The sequence below is a fragment of the Bufo gargarizans genome, chromosome 3 (genome assembly GCF_014858855.1).
Source record: "Bufo gargarizans isolate SCDJY-AF-19 chromosome 3, ASM1485885v1, whole genome shotgun sequence".
Lineage (NCBI taxonomy): Eukaryota > Metazoa > Chordata > Amphibia > Anura > Bufonidae > Bufo > Bufo gargarizans.
Genome location: NC_058082.1, coordinates 477,079,188 through 477,103,459, shown reverse-complemented (window position 1 = coordinate 477,103,459; position 24,272 = coordinate 477,079,188). Strand labels below are relative to the sequence as shown.

Sequence of the window (24,272 nt, the reverse complement as noted above, 5' to 3'; positions counted from 1 at the left end):
CTGTTGAAGCATGGTTGAAAAACAATGTCTGACTTTCATTGGTTAACATTTATAGAATTTTAATTTATTATTACTTTTGTCAGATTAAAGTTATTTCTGTGACCATTGTGACTTTTTCTTTCATTGACCAAAGGGTACCAACAATTTTGTCCACGTCTGTAGCTGTAGGCAGACTGGGCATGCTGGGAGTTGTAGTTTTGCAACAGCTGGAGAGCCACAGGTTGGCCATCCCTGCCATAGTACGTTCGGAAGTCAAGTCTTCCATAAAATATTTCAGGTGGAGCTGGACAAAATCGCGAGATTTACTAGGACTCTGACCTGAGCCTTCTGGAGTAGAGGAAGATCTAGAATCAGGCCAGGATTTGTCCTCTGATTATTGGAAGACGTTAAAGAGCCCAAAACTATCGCTGACCAGGCCTTTGAGGGTCTGGGCCCAAAACGTCATAGAGTTTTTTTTTCCCATTCATAAGAACATTGAAGCATTAATTAAGAAAGAATGTAAAAATCCGGGCAGAATTTTTTTTATTCCAAATTCTGTCAAGAGAAAATACCCGTTTGAGGAATCAGTATCTAGCGTATGGGACAGAGATCCTTCCGTAGACGCTCCAGTAGCCAAGATTGCCAAAAGAGCAGATCTTCCCTTCGATTACTTAGGCTGTTTAGCAGATCCTTTAGACAAAAAGGCGGACGTTTACCTTAGACGGTCTTGGGAATGTGCCACGACAAGTCTCAGGCCTGCCATTGCGGCCTTGTGGGTCTCTAGGTCATTAAGGTTATGGCTGGGTCAGTAAGAATCTCATGTTAGAGATAAGACACCAAGAGAAGATTTACTTGCCTCCCTCCGAACCTTCCACAAGGCGGCAGATTTTTTGGCAGACGCCTCCACTGACGTAGTCCGTTTTTCCGCCAGAGCTGCGGCCATGTCAAATGCAGCTATGCGGGCTGTCTGGCTCAGGTCTTGGAAAGGGGATCAGGGCTCAAAGTCTACACTTTGCTCTCTCCCATGTGAAGGTTCTAGACTGTTTGGCTCCTCTCTTGATGACATCTTAGAGAACTTTGGACAACAAGAAGTTTCCGGTTCCTCAGAAGAATTCTTTTTTCGTAAACGTCAGGCCACTTTTAAAAGGCAGAGAAATAGGCAAAGTACTAGAAGCGAAAGAGACTGATTCTCTAAGAAGCCTGTGGTTTTTCTGTTTAAGACTCCGGACAACAGACCAAAAGACAAACCCCAATGACGCTTCCTTCCAGCCTGGGAATCTGTTTCCCAGAACAAATGGATTTTAAGTGTAATAAAAGACGGATTCCGACTGGAGTTCCTTTCTCGTCCAAAAGATTTTTTCATCCAGACAGTCTGCCCCAAAAATAGGGAAAGAAGGTAGATTTTACAGTCGGATATATTTTCCCTCTTACTCAAGGAAGTAGTTTGTCCAGTTTCCCATAGCAGAGAGAGGCAAGGGGTTCTATTCCCCTTTGTTTTTGGTTAAAAAAAAAAGCTGAATGGAACATACAGGGTTATTCTAAATCTAAAGAATCTGAACAAATCCCTAGTGTAAAAAAAAATTCTGAATGGAAACAATAAGGCTACTTTCACACTTGCGTTTGGTACGGATCCGTCATGTATCTGCACATACATATCCGCACCGATAATACAACCGCATGCATCCATTCAGAACGGATCCGTTTCTATTATCTTTAACATTGGCCAAACGGATCCGTCTTGAACACCATTAAAAGTCAATGGGGGGCGGTTCCGTTTTGCATTGTGTCAGTCAAAACTGATCCGTTTGCCTCCTCATCGTCAAGCGGACACCAAAACTCTGCAAATGCTATTTTCTGAAGTGGCACAACTCCTTTAAGGGAACGGGTAGACTGCAATACCAAGACAGGTTACTAAATGTATTCTGGTATTCAGTTTGAAAAAAAAAAAAAACCTTAGGAAATCTGATTACAATATATGAATGGGCAGAACACATTTCTTTCTAATGAAAGTTTCACCATCAGCAAAGACAGGATTCTTTACTGCACGAGCAGTGAGACAATGGACCTCTCTGCCACAAGATATTATGATGGATGACACATAGCACAAGTTCAAGGGGAGCCTGGATGCCTTTCTTCATTGTAAAAAAAATAGCACAGGTTGTTGGTACTACATTTCTGGGGAAAGGGAGCTGATCCAGGGAATTATTTGGAGTCGGGAAGGAGTTTTTCCTCTTATAGGGTGTAATTGACATCCGCCTCACAGGGGTTTTTCTTTTCTCTACATAAATGCCACATGCTGAAGTGAGACAACCCTTTTAATTATTTATGACGAGGCATGCTCCCATGTACACCATTTTCTACTGTGGACTTCTTTTCTTTTCCTCTTGTACCTGCCCTCTCGTCCAGTATTCTTCCCTGAAGAGTTGTATGATTTTGCTGGATGTTCCACTGATGGCTTTTAGTTACTTTTGTTTAAAACTGAAACTTTTCAGTACAGATCTTAAATCAAATGTTTTTTTTTTTTTTTTCTTGTAGTGTTCCAAAGATTATTATTGAAGCATTTTTGTTGTTCTCACAGGATGACAATTCATTTATAGAGATTTCACTAAAACTGGCCAGTATCTACGCTGCCCTTAACCAGTAAGTCTTTCTTTGCTTACTTATTTTCAGCCAGGGGGGAAAAATGTAACCACTTTATGGTATGTTGTTGTCTGTTAAAGGGGTTGGCCCATAATCAACACTTATCATTTATTCATTGTCGAATATCTTCTATTTAAAAAGAATCTTTATATAAAAGAAAGGATCAAAAAAAAATATATATATAAAAAATTATATGATCCTTCAGACGGACATAATCGCCTCTAAGTTCTTTTATCGAGTATCTTAATTTGATTTGTGCAAGCAGTGAAACAAAGGGACAATTGTTTATGCAAAAGTATATATGTAATTTATTATACACAATAAAAAACAGGAATATAAAATCAATACAATTGCAAAGACAAACAATGAAGCTGTAAAATAATACCCAATATATGCCACATGGCGGTGCTAACACACCCCTATCTCACCAGCACAGAACAACTTTAAAGGGGTTGTCCGAGTTATGAAAAAAAAATATATAGCACTGAAAATCTGATGGGCAGCAAGATATAACTAAGCTAAGCAAGTTTTATGCAAAACATATATATATTTCCTCATTTCCCTGGTTCTTTTCTGTCCCTTTGTTTACATGCAATAAAAACAATTTCTGCCCCTCCCCCTGCTCTGCTAAGGGAGTGAATACAAGAGCTGCCCTGAGTGACATGCCTGCCTGCTGGGAGACTCTGCAGCATGTTGTATGTGTAGGACTACAAGTCCCAGCTGTATAATGACACTGCTAATACACACAGGATCTTTCCCCTACCTTCTTGTGCAATGCTCTCTCTAGTCCTTCAGCTCTTGTGCCCAGAATTGTCACTGCTGCAGATACCCAGTGTGTGCAGCTGAAGAGGTTAAGAATCCTAGGACAGAGAAGACAGCAGTGAAGGGGGGGCGTGGCCAGCACAGTGACATCTCGTAAACCAACTTGATCAGAGCAGGGAGAGAAGCTGACATCACAGGTCATGTGACCCTCAGTGAAATCTGAGAAACCAGCCACTGGAGATAAAGTGAGTTATTTGGAAAGCTGTTATATTTTCCCAGTTAGGAACATAGAAAAAACATAAAAATAACTCGGATAACCCCTTTAAGTTACTTATGACAACATGCTTATGTTATACTTTTAACAAACCAGACGGACGGAGGATATCGGGGCACATTAGCGCCATAAATACAAGTAAAGACACGTCACTCTATAGGCATGTTACATATGCCCACGGGGGGGAATCTTGAAGTCCTCAAATTTTGGGGACTGACCAAGATGACTCTGGGTCCAGGGAGTGGCAATTTAGATCAGAAACTCATGCGGGAAGAAGCCAAATGGATACATAAACTACAGACCTTGAGTCCAAGAGGCCTGAACGAAAGGCTTTTCTTTTACGGCCTTTATTTAACATAGACGGAGTGTCTATGGACAAAATAGCATTCAAATGTAAGAATGTCACAAAAGTAGACAAGAAAAAAAGTTACTAGACCCTAATCTACAGACGAAGTCAGCACATTCCATCCAGCTCACTGTAATAATAATAAAAATAATAATAAAAATAACAATAATGCAGAAATACAGGGAAGATCTTGTGTACTGTAGAGTGCGTGCAGATACTGCAGATTACAGACCCAATGTCCGTTTCAGTAAAAATGTTCCCTACAAATAATATAGAGGTAGGAGATATTGAGCGATGAAGAGGTACCCTGGTACAGAAGTAACCAACTACAAAATGGAATTGGCAAATAACAATAAATCTTCCATAGACCATCTATAGAATGCCATGAAGAAGTGCCACTAGTGAATGCCAGGAATAGGTGTCATTGAAGTAGCTGGTCTGTTGGAATAGATATGTGGCAAATTAAAGGCTAAATGGAGCCACAGCAATTCTTGCTGTGTTGTTTGACAGTTCTGGGTGGGAGATATATACATCATTTAATTTACATGCCAAGAAAGCAGGAAAATATGGAGGTAGACACAGAACTATCCATGGAGGAGTATATAGTACTATTCTACAGACCCCTATGTGTGACTCCGAGTAACTGTCAGGAACGGGTTAATGGGTATGGAACAAGGAGGTGGTACGTCATCCAAAGGGGAGGTAACCATAACATCGGACCTACCTGCGACGGACCCACAGAATAAGGAGCGCATATCCTATACGTAAGATGACGCGCTCCGGCCTGTCAGGATCTGCGACGGACATATAGAGTAAGGAGCGCATAGTATACACGTAAGATGACGCGCTCCTCACTGATTGGATCTGAAAGATGTCAGTAAGAGGTAGCGAAGCACTCAGTGAATGCAGCAGAGGGATGGGTGTGACTTCGCATCATACAAAGAGAGGTCACTGTGAGTGCGCGCACGCTTATACCCCACTTCCCCTGACGAAGCCACGCATGTGGCGAAACATGTCGGGAGGGGTGTATTAGTGTAGCGCTATTTTTTAGACAGGGTCAGTGAGGCAGTCACAGGTAGCATGTAGTGAGGGACAAAGTGATGGGCATATTCTAGACTGATTATATACCAAGCATTACTGAGGGTAATAACAGCAGTCAATATTAGGAGACTGACGCACGCCCCTGTGTCAATCATCAGCCTGCAGGGCAACCAGTACAAATCTGAGGAGGTAGCGAGTTGTTGCCAAACCTGGAATCCTCTCCCAGGCATTGATACAATCACTCTGACAGGATGATACATATGGCGGACGTGCCTGAATGATAGGGCTCCACGGTAGATAGATAGTAATAGAGCAAACAAAGTTGCTAATAACAACCTACGAATAAAGGTTGAATATAATAACCAGTCATGGCTGCCCCGCAGAGTGATGTACACTATACACTCACGACAGCTCTGACTGGAGTATGCCCCTAGTAATGCACCTGATAGGCTTTAATGAATAAATATAGGGTTGCCATTAGCAACCAGTAATAAGTAACAAAAAACAGCCTACTCCACACCTCACTGTACTCTGACAATTTTAATAATGGGTTTTCTTGTTGTGTGTACGTTTAGATGAATCAAATAAAGATAAGATTTTATTAATATCAGTTAGGGACCCCTACAGACCGTACCTGAATTGCAAATTATATCCCGAGGGTCTCTAAAAGGGACTTAGATTATTTACTTCTAACAAACAGTCCAATAATTTATATACCAGGAGAAACTTAGGATCTTCTGTTTATCGAACAGGCTATAACAAAACACGGATTATACAGTAGGAATAAATGTTATCCCTTGACTCTGTTTCCCTATGACCAATCAAAAATATGATATTAATATGATAAAATATTCAGCTCGGCAATCAGACTACGGAAAATAACTTCCAAGGGTTTATTAGGGCTCTTTTCAAATAATATCAGATCTTCCATTAGCAATATGCATCTTTGCTAAGAGAATAATCAGCATTATGGAGGCGCCTAACACTATATATTCCCACAGTATGGGGACTTTTGGCTATATACCGAGAGAAATATCTTATTAATATCACGATACAGTATACGTTACCGGGTCAGAGGTAGACAGAGTTTCAGATGGGACCAGTTCTCAAGAACTTACCTAGTAGTCAAAAAAATAATCCAAGTTTCTTTTGGTATATTTTTTTTGTGGGGAGTTTTCTTTTTGAGTTTCTTTTGGTTTTGATTGTGAGCCCTGATGCCCTGCACATGAGTAATTATTCCCCTCCCCCTATCTAAGAATCATCCCCTTCTGGATTAGGGATTTCCAATCAGGTAAGGTGGGTGTATTCGTATGCTAATAACATAATGATGTCATATTAACCCTTGACATGGTATAAAACAAATGGTAAAATAATATAATATTGTCCATCTGCCTCCATATGGCACTGTTGTAACATCAGACTTTTATGTGAAAACTTATATGATGTGGCTTTATTCTATTATGTGCCCTTTAACCTTTACTCAACGTATATCAAAGAGGAGGGATGCTTCTTTGACACTCTGAAGTAATCTTTCCAGACTTAGGCTACTTTCACACTTGCGTTCAGAGCGGATCCGTCTGGTGTCTGCACAGACGGATCCGCTCCTATAATGCAGACGATGGGATCCTTTCAGAACGGATCCGTCTGCATTATAGTTTAGAAAAAATTCTAAGTGTGAAAGTTGCTCAGACGGATCCGTCCAGACTTTACATTGAAAGTCAATGGGGGACGGATCCGTTTGAAATTGAGCCATATTGTGTCAACTTCAAACAGATCCGTCCCCATTGACTTACATTGTAAGTCTGGACGGATCAGTTTGCCTCCGCATGGCCAGGCGGACACCCGAACGCTGCAAGCAGCATTTGGGTATCCACCTGCTGAGCGGAGCGGAGGACAGACGGTGCCAGACTGATGCATTCTGAGCGGATCCGCATCCGCTTGTGAGAGCCTTCAAACGGAACTCACAAGCGGAGCCCCAAACGCAAGTGTGAAAGTAGGGGTTTTAAAGGGGTTTTTCTATCTCATAAAGTAATGTTATATTGATAGGATATGCCATCTGTTATCTGTGGGCGGTCTGACCTCGGGTACCTATATCAATCCTGAGAATGAGCTGGTTCAGTGCTGCGTCCATTTCCAAGTTTCCCCTGCACAACAGCGCTCCCAGTCACCCAGCTGTTTTAGGAATTGCAGCCAAATCATTTCCCTGCCGCCATTTTCAGCAGTTTCATCATGCCTATAGTCTACTTCAAGTTGGACAACCATTTACATTTAAAAAGTTTATATTTATTATATAAATATATGTTTGTTATATAATTTATATTTCAGTGCAATAAAAAAAGATGTCCCAGGGGTTGTGCATGCTGTGTAAAGCAATACATTTTATATTCACTTCACCGATCCCCCACCGCTGCGTTCTGACAGTGTCAGGGTCCCCACTGCCCTCAGCCAGTCACTGTCTGCAGTGATTACCCACCCGCCAGTAACTAACTGAACAGCACGCACAGCCATTTCCTGCCCTGTTGAGAACAGGAGCAGGGAGTGGCGCGCAGCGGAGACCCCGCCACCATCAGAAAGACAGCGGCATTGGATTGGTCAGGTGAGTATAAATTCTGTTATATTTTTTTACAGCTTTTTTTTTTCTGGCACTGAAATAAACCTTCAAATGTAAATGGTTGTCCGACTTGAAGTAAACTGAAGGAATGATGAAATTTACAACTAAAAATGGCGGCAAGTAAATGAGTCGGCCGCAATTCCCAAAACAGCTGGGTGGTCAGGGGCACCTTGTGCAGGTTAAACTCAGAAGTGGATGCAGCACTGAACCAGCTCTGCAGCCTCCTCATTCTCAGAAATGATGTGGGTACCAGAAGTCAAATAAAAAATTATTTATTGTGTGTCTGAACAATGATAAAGGTAAAAAAGGGTGGACCCATCCTCTGTTAGCCAACAGCAGCATCCCCATCCATGGAAATCACACAGCAGATCCCACTGTTCCCTGATGTCTGTAGGTGCAGACACTGACTGTATGATGAACAGTAGACTCCTCTACCCCAGATGACCTCTCTGACAGGTCCACTTTACATTAAATCTCACAGATTGCATTATCTCCCATAGGAAAGATTTGGCGCTAGAAGGATTCCAGTTCTGCATCATAAACCTGAATGAAAAGATTGAGAGGGAAAAAGATTTGCCTGAGGAGATCCTGACAGGTGAGAGGAATTTATTTTACATATGAACCTGCTTGTATTACAAGATTGTGTTCAGTGCTACAACCAGTAGTTATAGAGAATAGACTAAATTATTTTACAGATTTATTGTAGACTTGCTATTTTTATTTATTTTGGTATCACCAGGAAAGAAAGTTCCTTTCTCATCCGTATCATGTTTCTCTTCCGTTCATTAGGGGGACACAGTCCTGACCTTGGGTATAGATACTGCCACTAGGAAGTGACACTAAGCAAAAAAAAAGTGTTGGCTCCTCCTCTGAGCTATACCCCTCCTGCAGACACTGAGCTGATCAGTTTTAGCTTAGTGTCTGTAGGAGGTAGACCTCCCTTCTTTGCAGGTCTGCTGAATTTTTTCTTTTCATTCTTTAACATTTTTCTCTTTTTCTTTCCTTTAGCTGGGCTGAGGGCAGTCTCCAAGCGGCCTGCGTTCCCACGAGACGGGAGTCCATGGGGTCCCCAAGCCTGCTGCTCGTTCCCAGTCTCCAGAAGGCAAGGAGGACCAGAGGTTTCTGTAAAAACCTCTGTCTCCCGCCAGCTTTCGGGTCACCAGGTCTGGTCTCAGCCAAAGTCTCCTCTGTTACCGGTGTAGCTACCCTCACCAAGGGGTAACATACCGAAGCTGGTGACCCAGCTGGAGCCAGAAAACACCAGACGGGTGAGTATTCTCTCAGTCCCCAAGGCCCCCATTCCTCCTCCTCCTCCCCGTCCCCAGCTCCAGGTTTTTTCATGTGAATATCCCCCATTGAGGCCTACTAAGCTCCACCTGAGGCCTCAGTTTTGGCAGGTGTCTCTTCCCTGGGAAGGGGGGGGCGAGACTTCTGCTTATTCCCAGACTTTCTATAATGGCTCAGTGTGTTGTTAGGTTGTTTCCTAAGAGAAATGCCCTAGTAATCTGGTTATTAACCTGCATGTGCATTTGGAAGCTAAGCAGGATGTGCTGTTGATGAGAGTCCAACCTCGTGTAGTATTTTCTCTCCAATAAGCTCCGCCCCTGCCTTCTGCTTAACCCCTTCCTTGCCTCAGTACTACTGTTCTGAGGAAAGTGCTTCTGGGCTCTCTGCTGAGGCTTGCAGTGCTGGTTATTAGTACAGATGGATGTGGGTGCAATTCCCTTAGGTCTGCTTGGTTAGAATTGAGCTGTATATAAAAATAAAAAAAAGTTTATATATTATTAACCCTTGGAGCTATTTGGTCTGTCTGAACATAGTTCCCATGCCATTCTGTAGGCAGAATTTCTTATCCCTACTTCCTCCCCCATGGGGGCAAGTTTTGTCACATCTGCAGTTCTTTGGCCCTTGATATCTAGACATCATCCTTTTTCAGCGGAATTTGGCTTCGCTTTCTGCGGTTCAGACCTTTCTGCAGAGGGGAAAAGGTGCACGCTGCGCCCCCTTACCGGCTTCCGTTGAATCCTTGGGACCTTAATCTGGTGCAGAGCGCTCTGCAGTCCTCTCAGTTTGAGCCTTTGCAGCAGGTATCCCTTTGCTTCCTGTCCTGCAAGGTGGCCTTTTTGGTGGCTTTTCCATCTGTAGGGTGTCGGATCTAGAGGCTCTTGCCTGTCGGTCACCCTACATCATCAGCGGGCATCTCCATCTGGTTTGGATTTGCATCTATCTATTTCAGACGTTCCTCTTTCTGACGGACGGATTCATTATTCGTCATTCCGGAGGGACCGAGACGAAGGCTGGCTGTCTCCAAAGTTTCTATTTCCCAATGGATTTGTTTGGTTATTGTGGAAGCATACCGTATCAGTGGACGGGCTCCACCCTTCCGGGTTACTGCTCATTTTGCTCGGGCAATGGTTGGGCAGTACATCATGGGGCTTCGGCCCTTCAGGGATGCAGGGCGGCTGCCTGGTCGTCTGGGCACACTTTTCCAAGTTTTACAGAGTGTACACCATTGCATCTTCTGACACTTCTCTGGGGCGTAGGGTTTTGCAGAAAGCGGTCCTTGGATTGTCAGGATGGCTTCTTCGTTTTTGACCTACTCCGGGGACTGCTCTGGAACGTCCCAAGGTCAAGACTGTGTCCCCCAATGATATGGATGAGAAAACAAAATTTTTGTACTTGCCGTAAAATCTGTTTCTCTTCCGTTCATTGGGGGACACAGCTCCCACCCTGTATGTACATTACTGGTTCTCCTAGATGGTTCCTTCTGGTTCTTCAGGATGACCCATCCCCGGTTTTCTTCCTTTTTATTATTTGCTGTTGGCGTCTCCTGACTGCTCCTACTGCTTTTGTACAAACTGATTAGCTCAGTTTCTGCAGGAGGGATATAGCTGAGAGGAGGAGCTAACACTTTTTTTTTGCTTAGTGTCGCCTCCTAGTGGCAGTAGCTAAACCCAAGGTCAAGACTGTCCCCCCTTCCCCCCCCCCCCCCCCCCTTAATGAACGGAAGAGAAACAGATTTGACGGTAAGTACAAAAATCTAGTTTGTTACCTCTCTATAATTATATGTATTTTAGTAGCTGGCATGTGAATTTCCACCTTTTATCATGTTTTCTTAGATCAAAAATTCTTTGCAGCTTCGTTTTTCTGATGCAGAGCTTCATAGACACAAAAAACATGCTGGATACTAGTAGCCACCAGTGGAGGGGAGCTAAGCAGCTTACTGCATTCAGTTTAGTATTGAGTTAAATGTATAAGGCTAAGCAGGGGCGTAACTAGAATGGGACTGGCACCTCCAAGCAACATCCCCCCCCCCCCCCCCCTCTTCACTCACAACTAGTCAAGACTGCCCACACTTGCCATAGAACCCCCCCACCCACTCAGTACTTATGCCCCTTTAGTGCCCACACACAGTAGATTGCCCCTTTAGTGTCTCCAAACAATAGTTATGCTCCCTCCTTAGTGCCCCTTCACAGTAGATTGCCCCCTTAGTGTCCCTATGTAGTAGAATACCCTCTTAGTGCCCCACACAGTAGTTCTCTCCATGCCCACCTGTGAGGAAGGCCCTGAGGTGTAAATAAATATTCATCTTGCCCATTCTCCCTATGAACAGAGCACATCCGGCTCAACCCAGCAGGCCTGATGCAGTGACGTCAGCCGCTGTGCTCTTCTACTCGGCAGGTACGATGCTGAATGCCCTCTCACTTCAAACTGCCCATATGTGGCAGAAATCAGAGTGCAAGCCTTGGTTTTCTGCCATGAATCTTACCGTGAAATGTGTCCAATTTGCAATATGCGACGCATATCAATGTAATGGTTCCTAAAAAGTGACTTTGGAACTACTTATGGCTCAAGTCCCTACTGTGTGGCTCGCCATGGGAGTCCTGGGTTATGGCCATATTTAATTGCAATGGACATTATTGCAGACCTATCCTAAAGCAAATAGTACCATTCTCGATGGTATAATACTACTGTCACATTCCACACTAAAATACTTAGCAGCAAATGTTTCCAATGTTGTGGTATTTTTGTTTCTCCACATTCTCTCCTCTATTTTTGAATTATGTCTGCCCCCGGCCATCACTAAAAGTTGAATGAAGCTCACAAAGTACAAACGGTTGGGGACCTCCACTCTAACAGTATAGAGTTAGCTCCAGAGATCCCTCTAGTGGTGGCTGCAGACAGCCAACAGATCATGTTTTAGGGTGGGTTCACATCACGTTTTAAGCCTCTGTTTTATGTATGCACTAGAAAAAAGGATACAAAAACGCAGCACACTTGTATCCTGCACAGTCTGGTAAAAAAAAGTTTTTGTTTTTGTTTTTACAATGGAACTCTATGGTGAATGGATGCCACTCCCTAGCATCTATCTGAGGCTGACGTTTAACATATATCTTTTTTTGTATACGTTAAACGGATGGGAAAAACTTGATGTAAACCCGGCCTTAAATGTATGTCTTTGATGAAGACTTGGATCTCTGTACCAGAATGGATCTCCAGCTATAAAGCTATATTAAGAAATTCATTATCACTGAGGGTTGACCCTATTTAAGTGCAAGGGTGGACACTCACTTTAAGTTGACTGCTAGCAGTAGGACTGGCCCCAGGTCAAATGAACATTTTAGTATTTTCCCCTGTTGGTAAAGTGGCATCGCTCCACAGATCATAACTGCCCCGATGAACATATGTTTACTTGGGGCAGTAGTTGATCATACTTCTTTTGCTATATTGGGGTTATACAGTATTAGAAAAACATGGCTGCTTTCCTCTAGGAACAGCACCACACCTGTCTATGGGTTGTGTCAAGTATTGCTGTTCACCTCCATTGAAGTGAATAGGGCAGATCTGCAATACCGCACAGAACTTGTGGACTGGTGTGCTTCATGTTGGTTTTTTAATCAGTACAACCCCTCAGGTGCATCTCCCAGAACGCATTACTTTCATACCATAGGCATACATTACTGCTGTGGCAGACCCAACCTGCCCATGCATTGAGGCAGCTGTTATAAGATCGTTAGGCCCATGACCGGCTTATTGACCATTTACTATGAATAGTATGAAGTATGTAGTACTTGTGTTATCCCTTTGGTTTTCCATGACCCTTTTAGGTTTTCTAATAAATCCAGAATTGATTAAATTATAATCTTATTTCCTTGTACAGCAGAAGAAAAGACAAACACGCGGCTTCTTCTGGGCTTGAGTCTGGATTCTTATGCACGTTACCTAGTAGCCAACTCACAGATCTTGCATGCCCAAACCATGTATGAGAGAGCTCTACAGATCTGCAAAGAGGAACAAGGAGAGCTGCACCCACAGGTGAATCCAAAATCACTGTTAAAGGGGTTGTCCGGGTTCAGAGCTGAACCCGGACATACCCTTATTTTCACCCCGGCAGCCCCCCTGAGGCTAGCATCGGAGCATCTCATGCTGTGATGCGCTCCCTTGCCCTGCGCTAAATCGCACAGGACACTGGCTTTTTTGTTTTCAATAACACACTGCCCGGCGGAAACTTCCGCCCAGCAGTGTGTTCGGTGACGTCACCGGCTCTGATGGGTGGGCTTTAGTGCTGCCCTAGCCGTTTTACTGGCTAGCGCAGTGCTAAATCCCGCCCATCAGTGCCGGTGACGTCACCGGGGTTCCTGGCAGCCCCATGGAGAGCCCCGGTACATCACTGGATCTAAAACAAAATGGCTTTGCCCTGCGCCCTGAACTGCTCCGATGCTCATGTCAGGGGGGCTGCCGGGGTGAAAATGGAGGGATGTCCGGGTTCAGCTCTGAGCCCGGACAACCCCTTTAAGTATGTTCACATGGTGGTTTTTTCTACCAGAAAAAATTTCAACTAAAACTGCAGCAAAAATCAGGGGCTGATCCTCAGGTGACTGCTGCAGTTATTCTTTTTGCATGCTGTGGATCCACCCAAGGTTTTAGCCCAATTCAGTGGCATTAATCCGTGTGTGGATGCCCGCCAGTTTCCTTTCTTGGTGCAGTTTGGAAATCCATGCAAAATTATCCACAGCCGTATGAACAGCAGTGTGGATCTCATTGACAACACTGGGAGTTGGAATCTGTGCAGATTTTCTTTATGAAAATTCATGCTCAAAATCCGCCACATGACTGAGGCGTTAATTTTAGTTAAGGCCTCTTTCACACTTGCGTTGTCCGGATCCGTCGTGTACTCCATTTGCCGGAATTACACGCCGGATCCGGAAAAACGCAAGTGAACTGAAAGCATTTGAAGACGGATCAGTCTTCAAAATGCGTTCAGTGTTACTATGGCACCCAGGACGCTATTAAAGTCCTGGTTGCCATAGTAGTAGTGGAGAGCGGGGGAGCAGTATACTTACCGTCCGTGTGGCTCCCGGGGCGCTCCAGAATGACGTCAGAGCGCCCCATGCGCATGGATGATGTATCCATTCGATCACGTCATCCATGCGCGTGGGGCGCCCTGACGTCACTCTGAAGCGCCCCGGGAGCCGCACGGACAACAGGACTTTAGCGTCCTGGCAGCCACGGTAACCATTCAGAAAAAGCTAAACGTCGGATCCGGTAATGCGCCGAAACGACGTTTAGCTTAAGGCCGGATCCGGATTAATGCCTTTCAATGGGCATTAATTCCGGATCCGGCCTTGCGGCAAGTGTTCAGGATTTTTGGCCGGAGCAAAAAGCGCAGCATGCTGCGGTATTTTCTCCGGCCAAAAAACGTTCCGGTTCGGAACTGAAGACATCCTGATGCATCCTGAACGGATTTCTCTCCATTCAGAATGCATTAGGATAAAACTGATCAGGATTCTTCCGGCATAGAGCCCCGACAACGGAACTCTATGCCGGAAGAAAAGAACGCAGGTGTGAAAGAGCCCTAATTCAGTTATTTACTCTGTATGTATCTTTATGTTGATATTAATTCTAACATATGAAGCCAGATAAAGACAAATATGTCATATTGTGTGTCTATATTTATCCCTGTATTTCAGCCGTATTTCGATATGTGAGTGTGAATATGCCGAAACTGAATGTGAACTATGCATACATAGCTTTTTGTATCTGTATATGGTACATTACAAGAGAAGATCTTGAGAAGTGACCTGGGGCTTTAGCTACTATGGGTTTGTTTCTTTCTAATTTCAGTGATTTTTCTTAATGTGAATATCTGTCTAATATATAAAGCTGAGTGTATGTGTGTGTGTGTGTGTGTGTGTCCCCGCTAAAGGAATCCGCACCGTCGCATTTACAATCACGAAATTTGGCACACAGGTACATCAGGTGTCCGGGAAGGTTTTAGACCAGGTCTCAGATATTCCCAAAAAATGCATTAGCCAATAGAAGCTTGGTCACATGACGCTTATCAGCCAATAGAAGCTCACAGGCCTGCACAGACACAGCTTTACTCCAGGTTTCCATAACAACCCATGCCATTTTTCTTCATTGCTGTAGGAGAGCTTTAAAGGAAATCTGTCACCAGGATAATCACTATTGAAGTATAGCTATTGAAGTAAAGCCATTGCCTAACAGCACTTAGTACCTTATTTCCAGATGTGCCTTTGTTCCAGCAATAGATATTTTTATCCTCTGAAAATCCAGTTTATTTGGTATGCAAATGAGCCAGTAAGGTGCCCAGAGGGGCGTCACTCTTGCAGGAAGGAGCCCAGACACTCCCCCTTCTAGAATGTGTCCACCCTCAAAAGACGAACTTGAAACCCCGCCCCCAGGTCCCGCTAAGTCATGCCCCTGATCCGGTTAGGCCACGCCCATCCCACTCCTCAGCCGACAGAGATTGAAAAAATGAAGGTAAAAATCAACTTAAAGTTCCCGCTAAGCTACGCCCCTGATCTGGTTAAGACACGCCCTTCTCCCACTCCTCAGCTGACAGGGGTTGAAAAAATGAAGTAAAAAATCTACTTCTGTCAGCTGCAGAGGTGGAGGAAGAGTGACTTTCTCCCTGCAGATCACACTCAGACAGTACAGTGCTGCTGTCTTAGAGTGAGCTGTTCAAAAGGACACGTCCCCAATCCAGTTAGGCCACGCCCCCTCCCACTCCTCACCCGACAGGGATTTAAAAAATGAAGTTAAAATTCAACTTCGAGGTCATGCTGAGCCACGCCCCGATCCAGTTAGGCCACGCCCCCTCCCGCTCAGGCAACACGGATTGAAAAAATTAAGTTAAAAATCTACTTCTGTCAGCTGCAGAGGTAGAGGGAGCGTGACTTTCTCCCTGCAGCTCACACTCAGACAGTACAGTGCTGCTGTCTGAGAGTGAGCTGTTTAAAAGGACATCCTTGTGTCCGTCCAAGCCCTGCGCCAGATGGAGGATAGAGAGTCTGAAAGCTGGACTGTCCTGCCTAAAACTGGACCTCTGGCCACCCTAGGGGCGGTCTGCTGTGGAGGTCACAGTTAAGGGGATGGTCTGCTATGGAGGTCAGTGTAAAGGCCACTGTTAAGGGGGCAGCCCCTGTGAAGGTCACTGTCAAGGGGGTGGCGTGCTGTGAAACTCGCTGCTAAAGGGGAAGGCTGCTGTAAAGGTCAAAGTTAAGGGGGTGGGCTGCTGTGGAGGTCCAATTTTGAGGGACTGGGCTTTTGGGGGGGGGGTTCAGTGTTAAGGGGTGGGGGCAGTGGAGGTCATTGTTATAGTGGATAGTGTTGATATCTTTTAATGACACACAAACATTAAATGAAATATATTAAATATACTTCAGCTAGTATAAAATAAATAAAATATTTACTGGAGCACACATCAGGCCCACATTCCTTGCCTTTTTGTTTTGTAGTTTACTTTTTAGCTCTGCTGTAGACTGTGGCAGGGTCAGCAGAGTCATCTCATAATTAGAGAGTGGGAGATAAGGCAGATAATACACCATTCCCTACTGGAATAGGGGGCTTTACCCTCATCACTTACTTGAGACTGTATTAGTCTGTGAATACTTTTCTGTTAAAGCATGTATTAATATTGCCTCCAGAGATCAGATAATGTTGATCATAAAGTACCACTGACATAAGGGGCTGTATAACATCCTGCAACCAACTAATACTGGTTGTCCGTATTGTGGACAAGAATAGTAATTTCTAGTAATGGGAGTGATAAAAATGCAGATTGCACAGGGAAGGTGTCCATATTTTACGGATCTGTGGTTTGCGGACTGCAATACGGACAAGGCCATGTGCATGAGACCTAAAGGACTTTTGGTAGGGGCATAACAAGGTTATGCCTGTCTGTCAGTCCCTGAACTGGTCAGCTTCATTGGGATTGGACAGGGCTTTCCTTGTAATGCTCCGCGCCAGTTTAATGCAAGCAAGGTATAGAATCTTATGAGTGGAACTTCAAGAGAATAGTGGAGACCTACATAGACTCTTTTAAAACGGGTGCCTGGGTCACTGTAAACTTTGTGGGGGAGATATAACCAAGAGATGGTGTAAGAAAAACAGTATCTAACATGTCTTGCAAGATGCAGCAGATCTTGCGTGAATCACTGTGATAAATTTGGCACATCTTCTGCTTACCTTGCCTAGTTTTAAGACCACATTAATAAATACAGTGGGATGCGAAAGTTTGGGCAACCTTGTTAATCGACATGATTTTCCTGTATAAATCGTTGGTTGTTACGATAAAAAATGTCAGTGAAATATATCATATAGGAGACACACACAGTGATATTTGAGAAGTGAAATGAAGTTTATTGGATTTACAGAAAGTGTGCTATAATTGTTTAAAGGGAACCTGTCACCTGGATTTTGTGTATAGAGTTGAGGACATGGGTTGCTAGATGGCCACTAGCACATCCGCAATACCCAGTCCCCATAGCTCTGTGTGCTTTTATTGTGTAAAAAAAACGATTTGATACATATGCAAATTAACCTGAGATGAGTCCTGTCCATAACTCATCTCACATACAGGACTCATCTCTGGGTAATTTGCATATGTTTCAAATCGTTTTTTTTACACAATAAAAGCACACAGAGCTATGGGGACTGGGTATTGCGGATGTGCTAGCGGCCATCTAGCAACCCATGTCCTAAGCTCTATACCCAAAATCCCGGTGACAGGTTCCCTTTAAACAAAATTAGGCAGGTGCATAAATTTGGGCACCACAAAAAAAAGAAATGAAATCAATATTTAGTAGATCCTCCTTTTGCAGAAATTACAGCCTCTAAACGCTTCCTGTAGATTCCAATGAGAGTCTGGATTCTGGTTGAAGGTATTTTGGACCATTCCTCTTTACAAAACATCTTTAGTTCATTCAGGTTTGATGGCTTCTGAGCATGGACAGCTCTCTTTGTCACACCACAGATTTTCAATTATATTCAGGTCTGGGGACTGAGATGGCCATTCCAGAACGTTGTACTTGTTCCTCTGCATAAATGCCTTAGTGGATTTTGAGCAGTGTTTAGGGTCGTTGTCTTGTTGAAAGATCAAGCCCCGGCGCAGCTTCAGCTTTGTCACCGATTCCTGGACATTGGTCTCCAGAATCTGCTGATACTGAGTGGAATCCATGCGTCCCTCAACTTTGACAAGATTCCCAGTCCCTGCACTGGCCACACAGCCCCACAGCATGATGGAACCACCACCATATTTTACTGTAGGTAGCAGGTGTTTTTCTTGGAATGCTGTGTTTTCCTCCATGCATAACACCCCTTGTTATGGCCAAATAACTCAATTTTAGTTTCATCAGTCCACAGCACCTTATTCCAAAATGAAGCTGGCTTGTCCAAATGTGCTTTAGCCCACCTCAAGCGGCACTTTTTGTGCTGTGGGCGGAGAAAAGGCTTCCTCTGCATCACTCTCACATACAGCATCTCCTTGTGTAAAGTGCGCCGAATGGTTGAACGATGCACAGTGACTCCATCTGCTGCAAGATGATGTTGTAGGTCTTTGGTGCTGGTCTGTGGGTTGACTCTGACTGTTCTCACCATTCGTCGCTTCTGTCTATCCGAGATTTTTCTTGGTCTGCCACTTCGAGCCTTAACTTGACCGGAGCCTGTGGTCTTCCATTTCCTCAATATGTTCCTAACTGTGGAAACAGCTGAAATCTCTGAGACAGCTTTCTGTATCCTTCCCCTAAACCATGATGGTGAACAATCTTTGTCTTCAGGTCATTTGAGAGTTGTTTTGAGACCCCCATGTTCGCTACTCTTCAGAGAAAATTAAAAGAGGAGGGAAACTTACAATTGACCCCCTTAAATACTCTTTCTCATAATTGGATTCACCTGGGTATGTAGGTCAGGGGTCACTGAGCTTACCAAGCCAATTTGAGTTCCAATAATTAGTTCTAACGGTTTTGGAATCAATAAAATGACAACAGTGCCCAAATTTATGCACCTGCCTAATTCTGTTTAAACAATTATAGCACACTTTCTGTAAATCCAATAAACTTGATTTCACTTCTCAAATATCACTGTGTGTGTCTCCTATATGATATATTTAACTGACATTTTTTATCGTAACAACCAACGATTTATACAGGAAAATCATGGCGATTAACAAGGTTGCCCAAACTTTCACATCCCACTGTATGAGCTAGTGTGTTTTATCTCCTAACAACCCATTATATGAGCTTGTAATTATTTTCCTGTATTGGTTTAAGGCCAATCTCAGATCTGCGATGTTGCTGTCCAGTTTTGAGATCTGGCATGGGATCTGAAAACCACAGTAAAACACTTCCGTTTTTTTTGTCAAATCTTTATTTTATTTTGTCAATTGTCAGCAAATGTTAAGACAATAGTGAATGAGAAAAACAAAGAACAATAACTGCTCCATAAACATAGCCGGTCACATAATCATCAATTACAGTGTTACATGCAAAGGTATGCATAAGTAGATAAAGAAAAAGACTGTAGAAATAGGCACACGTAAGCAAGAATTTACATTCGACTTAGTACATGGCTCAATGATATGCATCTAATAATTCAGATTCTACCTGTCATAAACTAAATCACCATGGATCGTATCTTTGGCTAATTCCATTGTGTATACCTAGGTTGTATAGTATCCTAACATTAATACCACTGCAGAGGATGTATATGAATTATTCCCACACTTTTTCATCACAAATAGATTTATACCACTCCAGGCCATTAAGAATTTATCATGAGTTAACGATTCCCAGCTAGTTAATTCTTCCAGTTGGCATATCTCCTGGACCTTGCACACCCACTCTCGCAAACTAGGTGTTTCCTTGGATAACCAATATTTTGGTATCAGCAGTTTAGTTTTAATAATACAACCGGCTGCATCCGAACGGATCCGGTTGTATTGTATTGAAAATGAATAAGGCTACTTTCACACTAGCGTTTTTCTTTTCCGGCATAGAGTTCCGTCCTAGGGACTATATACCGGAAAAGAACTGATCAGTTTTTTCCCCATGCATTCTGAATGAAGAGTAATCCGTTCAGGATGCATCAGGATGTCTTGACTGATCAGGCAAAAGAGAATACCGTAGCATGCTACGGTTTTATCTCCGGCGAAAAAAACTGAAGACTTGCCTGAATGCCGGATTAGATTCATGACACCTAATCTGGTATTGCAATGCATTTTTCTGACTGATCAGTCTGAAAAATGCCTGATCAGTCTGAAAAAATGACATGCGTTTGTATACAGTTTGCCTGATCAGGCAGTCAGTTCAGGCAATGGAACTGCCTGCCGGAATCAAACAACGCAAGTGTAAAAGTACCCTAAACCGGATAAATCATTTTGGTTTTAGTGCCAGATTGTTTTTTTCATGTCTTAAAAAACAGCATCTCACACCACACATTGACCTATATGGTTTTTGGTTCAATTTCCAATGCCGCACACAAAAACGCTGCTTGCAGTGATTTTGTGTCTGGCATGGGAACGCAACAAACCGGAACAGAATGCATGATGAAGCGTTGTACTGCAGTTTTGAGACCCTGTGCCAGATCTGAAAACCAGACAGCACAACGCAGATGTGAATGTAGCCTAAGTGACTGTTGTTTGGGTCCGTATCCGAGCCGCAATTTTTGCGGTTTTAATGCGGACCCATTCACTTCAATAGGGCCGCAAAGGATGCTGTCCGCATCCGTTGCTCCATTCCGTGTCCCTGCAAAAAAATAAAAAAAAATAAAATGTCCTAAAAACGGACAAGAATAGGCATTAATATCATGGGCTGCCTGTTCTGTTCCGCAAAATGCGGAGCGCAAACGGCTGGCATCCGTGTTTGCGGACCGCAAAACATGGCGCGCTTCTGTGCATGAGCCCTAAGACATTAACACAAGTACTGTAATTTCTATAGGGTAAAAAAAAATATAATATCCTTGTCTGGAACATATGAATATGATGATTTATTTCTAGTCTGTTCTTCTCATCATGTGTTCTGTGTCATGCAGACTGTGAACTTACTCAGTGACCTGGCTACAGTGCTGGAAGCTCAGGGCCGCTTTGATGAAGCTTATACGTATATAAAGCAAGCGCATGAAATAGCAGAAAAGACTGAGCACCCAAATCAGCATGTGATACTTGGTAATATGGCAATGATCCTGTTACATCAAGGTATACGTTACTATACAATGTATTCATAGTATAGACTGGATGCTGGTGAAAACACATTTAATGTTGGCTTCTAATGCACAGATTAAAGGGGTATTCCCAGTTGAGACATTTATAGCCTATCTGTCCATATCTATCTGTCCGAGGTCATTAAAAATCTTGAACAAGCCCTAATGCTCTAAAATCAAATATCTTGTATTTACCTCTTACTCCAGCGTTGTTCTCTACGCCACCAGTCCGTTCTCTACTTTGCTTGTTAGCAAACAGCAGCGGTACTGTGCCGGTATATATGGCCAGTGACCGCTGCAGCCAATCAGTGTTCTCAGTGGTCTACCTACATCACTGCTGCAGGATCGGACCAGTGGCGCCAAGAATGGTGCTGAAGAAAGAGGCAAGTATAACATGATTTTTTTATTTAAGACCAATCTGGAGCTTATCCAAGATTTGAATTATCTCGGACAACTCCTTTAAGCCATATGTGGATATGTCATAAATGTTTGAGTTGGTAATAACTTTTTAAACTGATTAGTTTAGTTGGCGCACGCATGCCAAACCATAATCGTCATTTGACTGTTCAATGAGGGACATTTACTACAATGTTTACTGCACTACTGTGGTGTAAAATAGTCGCAAATTATGGCACACTCCATATTTGTAAAATAATTTGCAGCTTTTTTCAAAGTGGCAATAAAAAGTGTTGAGGAGGGGCAGGTTCTTAGTGGGAGGTTGAGGCCTTGTGTGGCCAAACTGGCATAAGCTATAGCTGAAGTCTTCCGTTTATGGCACACGGCAGGGCATCTGCCTCTTAATAAATTAGGCGCATCTCACACCAACACAGAGAGATCAAGACTGGGGTATGAGAACACCAGTCTTGATAAATTTCCCTTAATATGTTATCCGTTTGTATAATGAAGCATGCAACCATGCGCCCGTAAAGGGGAGTGTTTCTTCCTGGGTTCTAAATCTGCACAATTGTAAATATTCGGCTTGGGTTTAATGTCCCTGCTACTGTCACCTAGCAGGAAGGGTGCCCAGCTATCGGAGCTTATACCCACTTCTGTCTTCTCTTTTCCAGCCTAAATAGCGCTCGGTGAGCACTATATAGTGAATAAAGGCAGCAGCAATGTCATTGCCTCTGTTGGGCCCAGAGATGACGTAATCATTAGGTGCTCTGCTGGCACGGGTGGGCTGCTGCGTGATAGTGGACCCAGATCAGTTCTGCCAGTGAGGCTGTGTCCCCCTGTAACTGCGGTTCTCCTATGGGTGACGTCAGGACACTGCTATACACATAATAGATGGTCAGCTGGTACTGCAGAAAGATAAATGCCACCTAAGGCTGGGTTCACACCTGAGCGTTTTACAGCGCGTTCAAACGCGCTGTAAAACGCTCAACACATGAAAACCAATGCTTCCCTATGGCCCTGGTTCACACTTGAGCGTTTTACAGCGCGCTTGAACGCGCTGAAAAACGCCCTACGCTCAAAAAAGTTCTTGAGCTTCTTTGGGGCGTTTTGTCGCGGGTTCCCGTACATAGACTTTCGGGAACGCGCGACAATGGGCGTTCGCTTGTCTCTGTATGCGCGATTGTAAACGCCGGTACAATCGCGCATACAGAGCGCTCCTTTCAGAACGCTCAGGTGTGAACCCAGCGTTAGGCTAATAATGAGACACAATGTGGATTTCAGACTAGCTTGGGTCATTCGTCATAGCTATGCCCGTAAAGAGCAGATGTAAAGTAAATCCAGAGAAAAAACTGCTTCGCATCTCCCATAAGTGGCGCCAAGCCTATTGGGCCATACCCTTTTCTGCTATATTGCACCATTTATACCTTTTGTTGTTAATTGTACATCTAAGTAATGTTCTCCCACTACAGAGAACTTGGTGGATGCAGAGAAGCTCTTTAACGAGGCATTAGCGAAAGCAGAAGAAAAGAAGGATCTGGCGTCCATTTACTACATCCGGGAAGGGCTCTCAGAACTAACTAGGAGGAAGAAGAATCAGGAACAGAACCTGTGACTTGGACACAGTTATAAATTATTCTTCCATTATTTTACCTGTTCACAATGTTTGGAAATATGAGATTTATGTTAATAAATATATTTACCGTATTTTTCGCTTTATAAGAATATAAATATATATTTTTCCTCAGATCAGACCCCCATAAATATCAGGACATCACATCAGCCCTTCATGTCAGAACCCCATCAGACCTCCGATCAGCCCACAATGTCAGACCACATAGTGAGACCCCCATCAGACCTCAGATCAGATTAAAATAAAAAACATCTCTTACCTGTCCTGCGCCGCAGCTCCTCTCCACCTCAGGCAGAATTCACGCTCCCCTGTCTTCCCGGCCTGCACTGCTCTGTCACCTGACTGCGTGCAGCGTCAGGTCATAGTGCGTGCACTAGGTCCTGACGCTGTACGCGGTCAGGACAGTGCAGCACCGGCCCCAGCAAGAAAGACTAGGGAGTACTACAAACGCTTGCGGTGCTTCGCTCCCAACTCCCGGCACCTAATGCATACTAGTGAGCGCTTCCATAATGGAAGAGCTCACTAGTATTCACTTTATAAGACGCACGGCCATTTCCCTCCCACTTTTGGGAGAAAATAATGCGTCTTGTAAAGCGAAAAATACGGTATTTATTAATTTATTTTTTTGATATATATTGTGTGATAAAAATAATTTTGATATATATTGTGTGATAAAAATAATTCACAACAATAAATTTTACTTCTGTGTATACAATATGGGGCACATTTATTAAGACCAGCGTCTAAAATAATAAGGCCCTGCACTGGCGGTGGATCTGGCGGAGTTATGAAGAGGCTCTGGCCTCTTCATAACTTTGTCGGATCCACCGCCACTTCTAAATATAAGACTGCTTCCTTTGCTGTCTTACATGTAGACTATTTTCTCCATCCTAAACCATGCCTAGAAAATTATGAATAATACGGGCCTGTCCCCTTCCCCGCCCACTTTTTTAGACCTGGTGTGATCAGGGAGACGTCACAGATTGCACCACAATCTGCACCAGAAATACGCCTACTTTAGCCGTATTTCTGTTTAATAAATGACCCCCTATATTTTTATTAAAGGTTTTTCAGGTGTTTAATATTGATGGAC

General features: G+C 43.6%; 1 protein-coding gene across 1 annotated transcript in view; it reads left to right on the top strand.

Annotated features, from left to right (window-relative positions):
- The window catches only part of TTC19 (tetratricopeptide repeat domain 19), a 36,963-nt gene extending 13,069 nt beyond the window's left edge, over positions 1 to 23,894 (top strand). Inside the window, exons 6-10 of the mRNA XM_044283761.1 lie at positions 2,558 to 2,619; positions 8,154 to 8,248; positions 12,815 to 12,969; positions 20,986 to 21,148; positions 23,019 to 23,894. Coding sequence (XP_044139696.1) covers positions 2,558 to 2,619; positions 8,154 to 8,248; positions 12,815 to 12,969; positions 20,986 to 21,148; positions 23,019 to 23,161 — 618 coding nt within the window. The 3' untranslated portion in view covers positions 23,162 to 23,894. The remainder of the gene's footprint in view (positions 1 to 2,557; positions 2,620 to 8,153; positions 8,249 to 12,814; positions 12,970 to 20,985; positions 21,149 to 23,018) is intronic.
- The last annotated feature ends 378 nt before the right edge of the window (positions 23,895 to 24,272 follow it).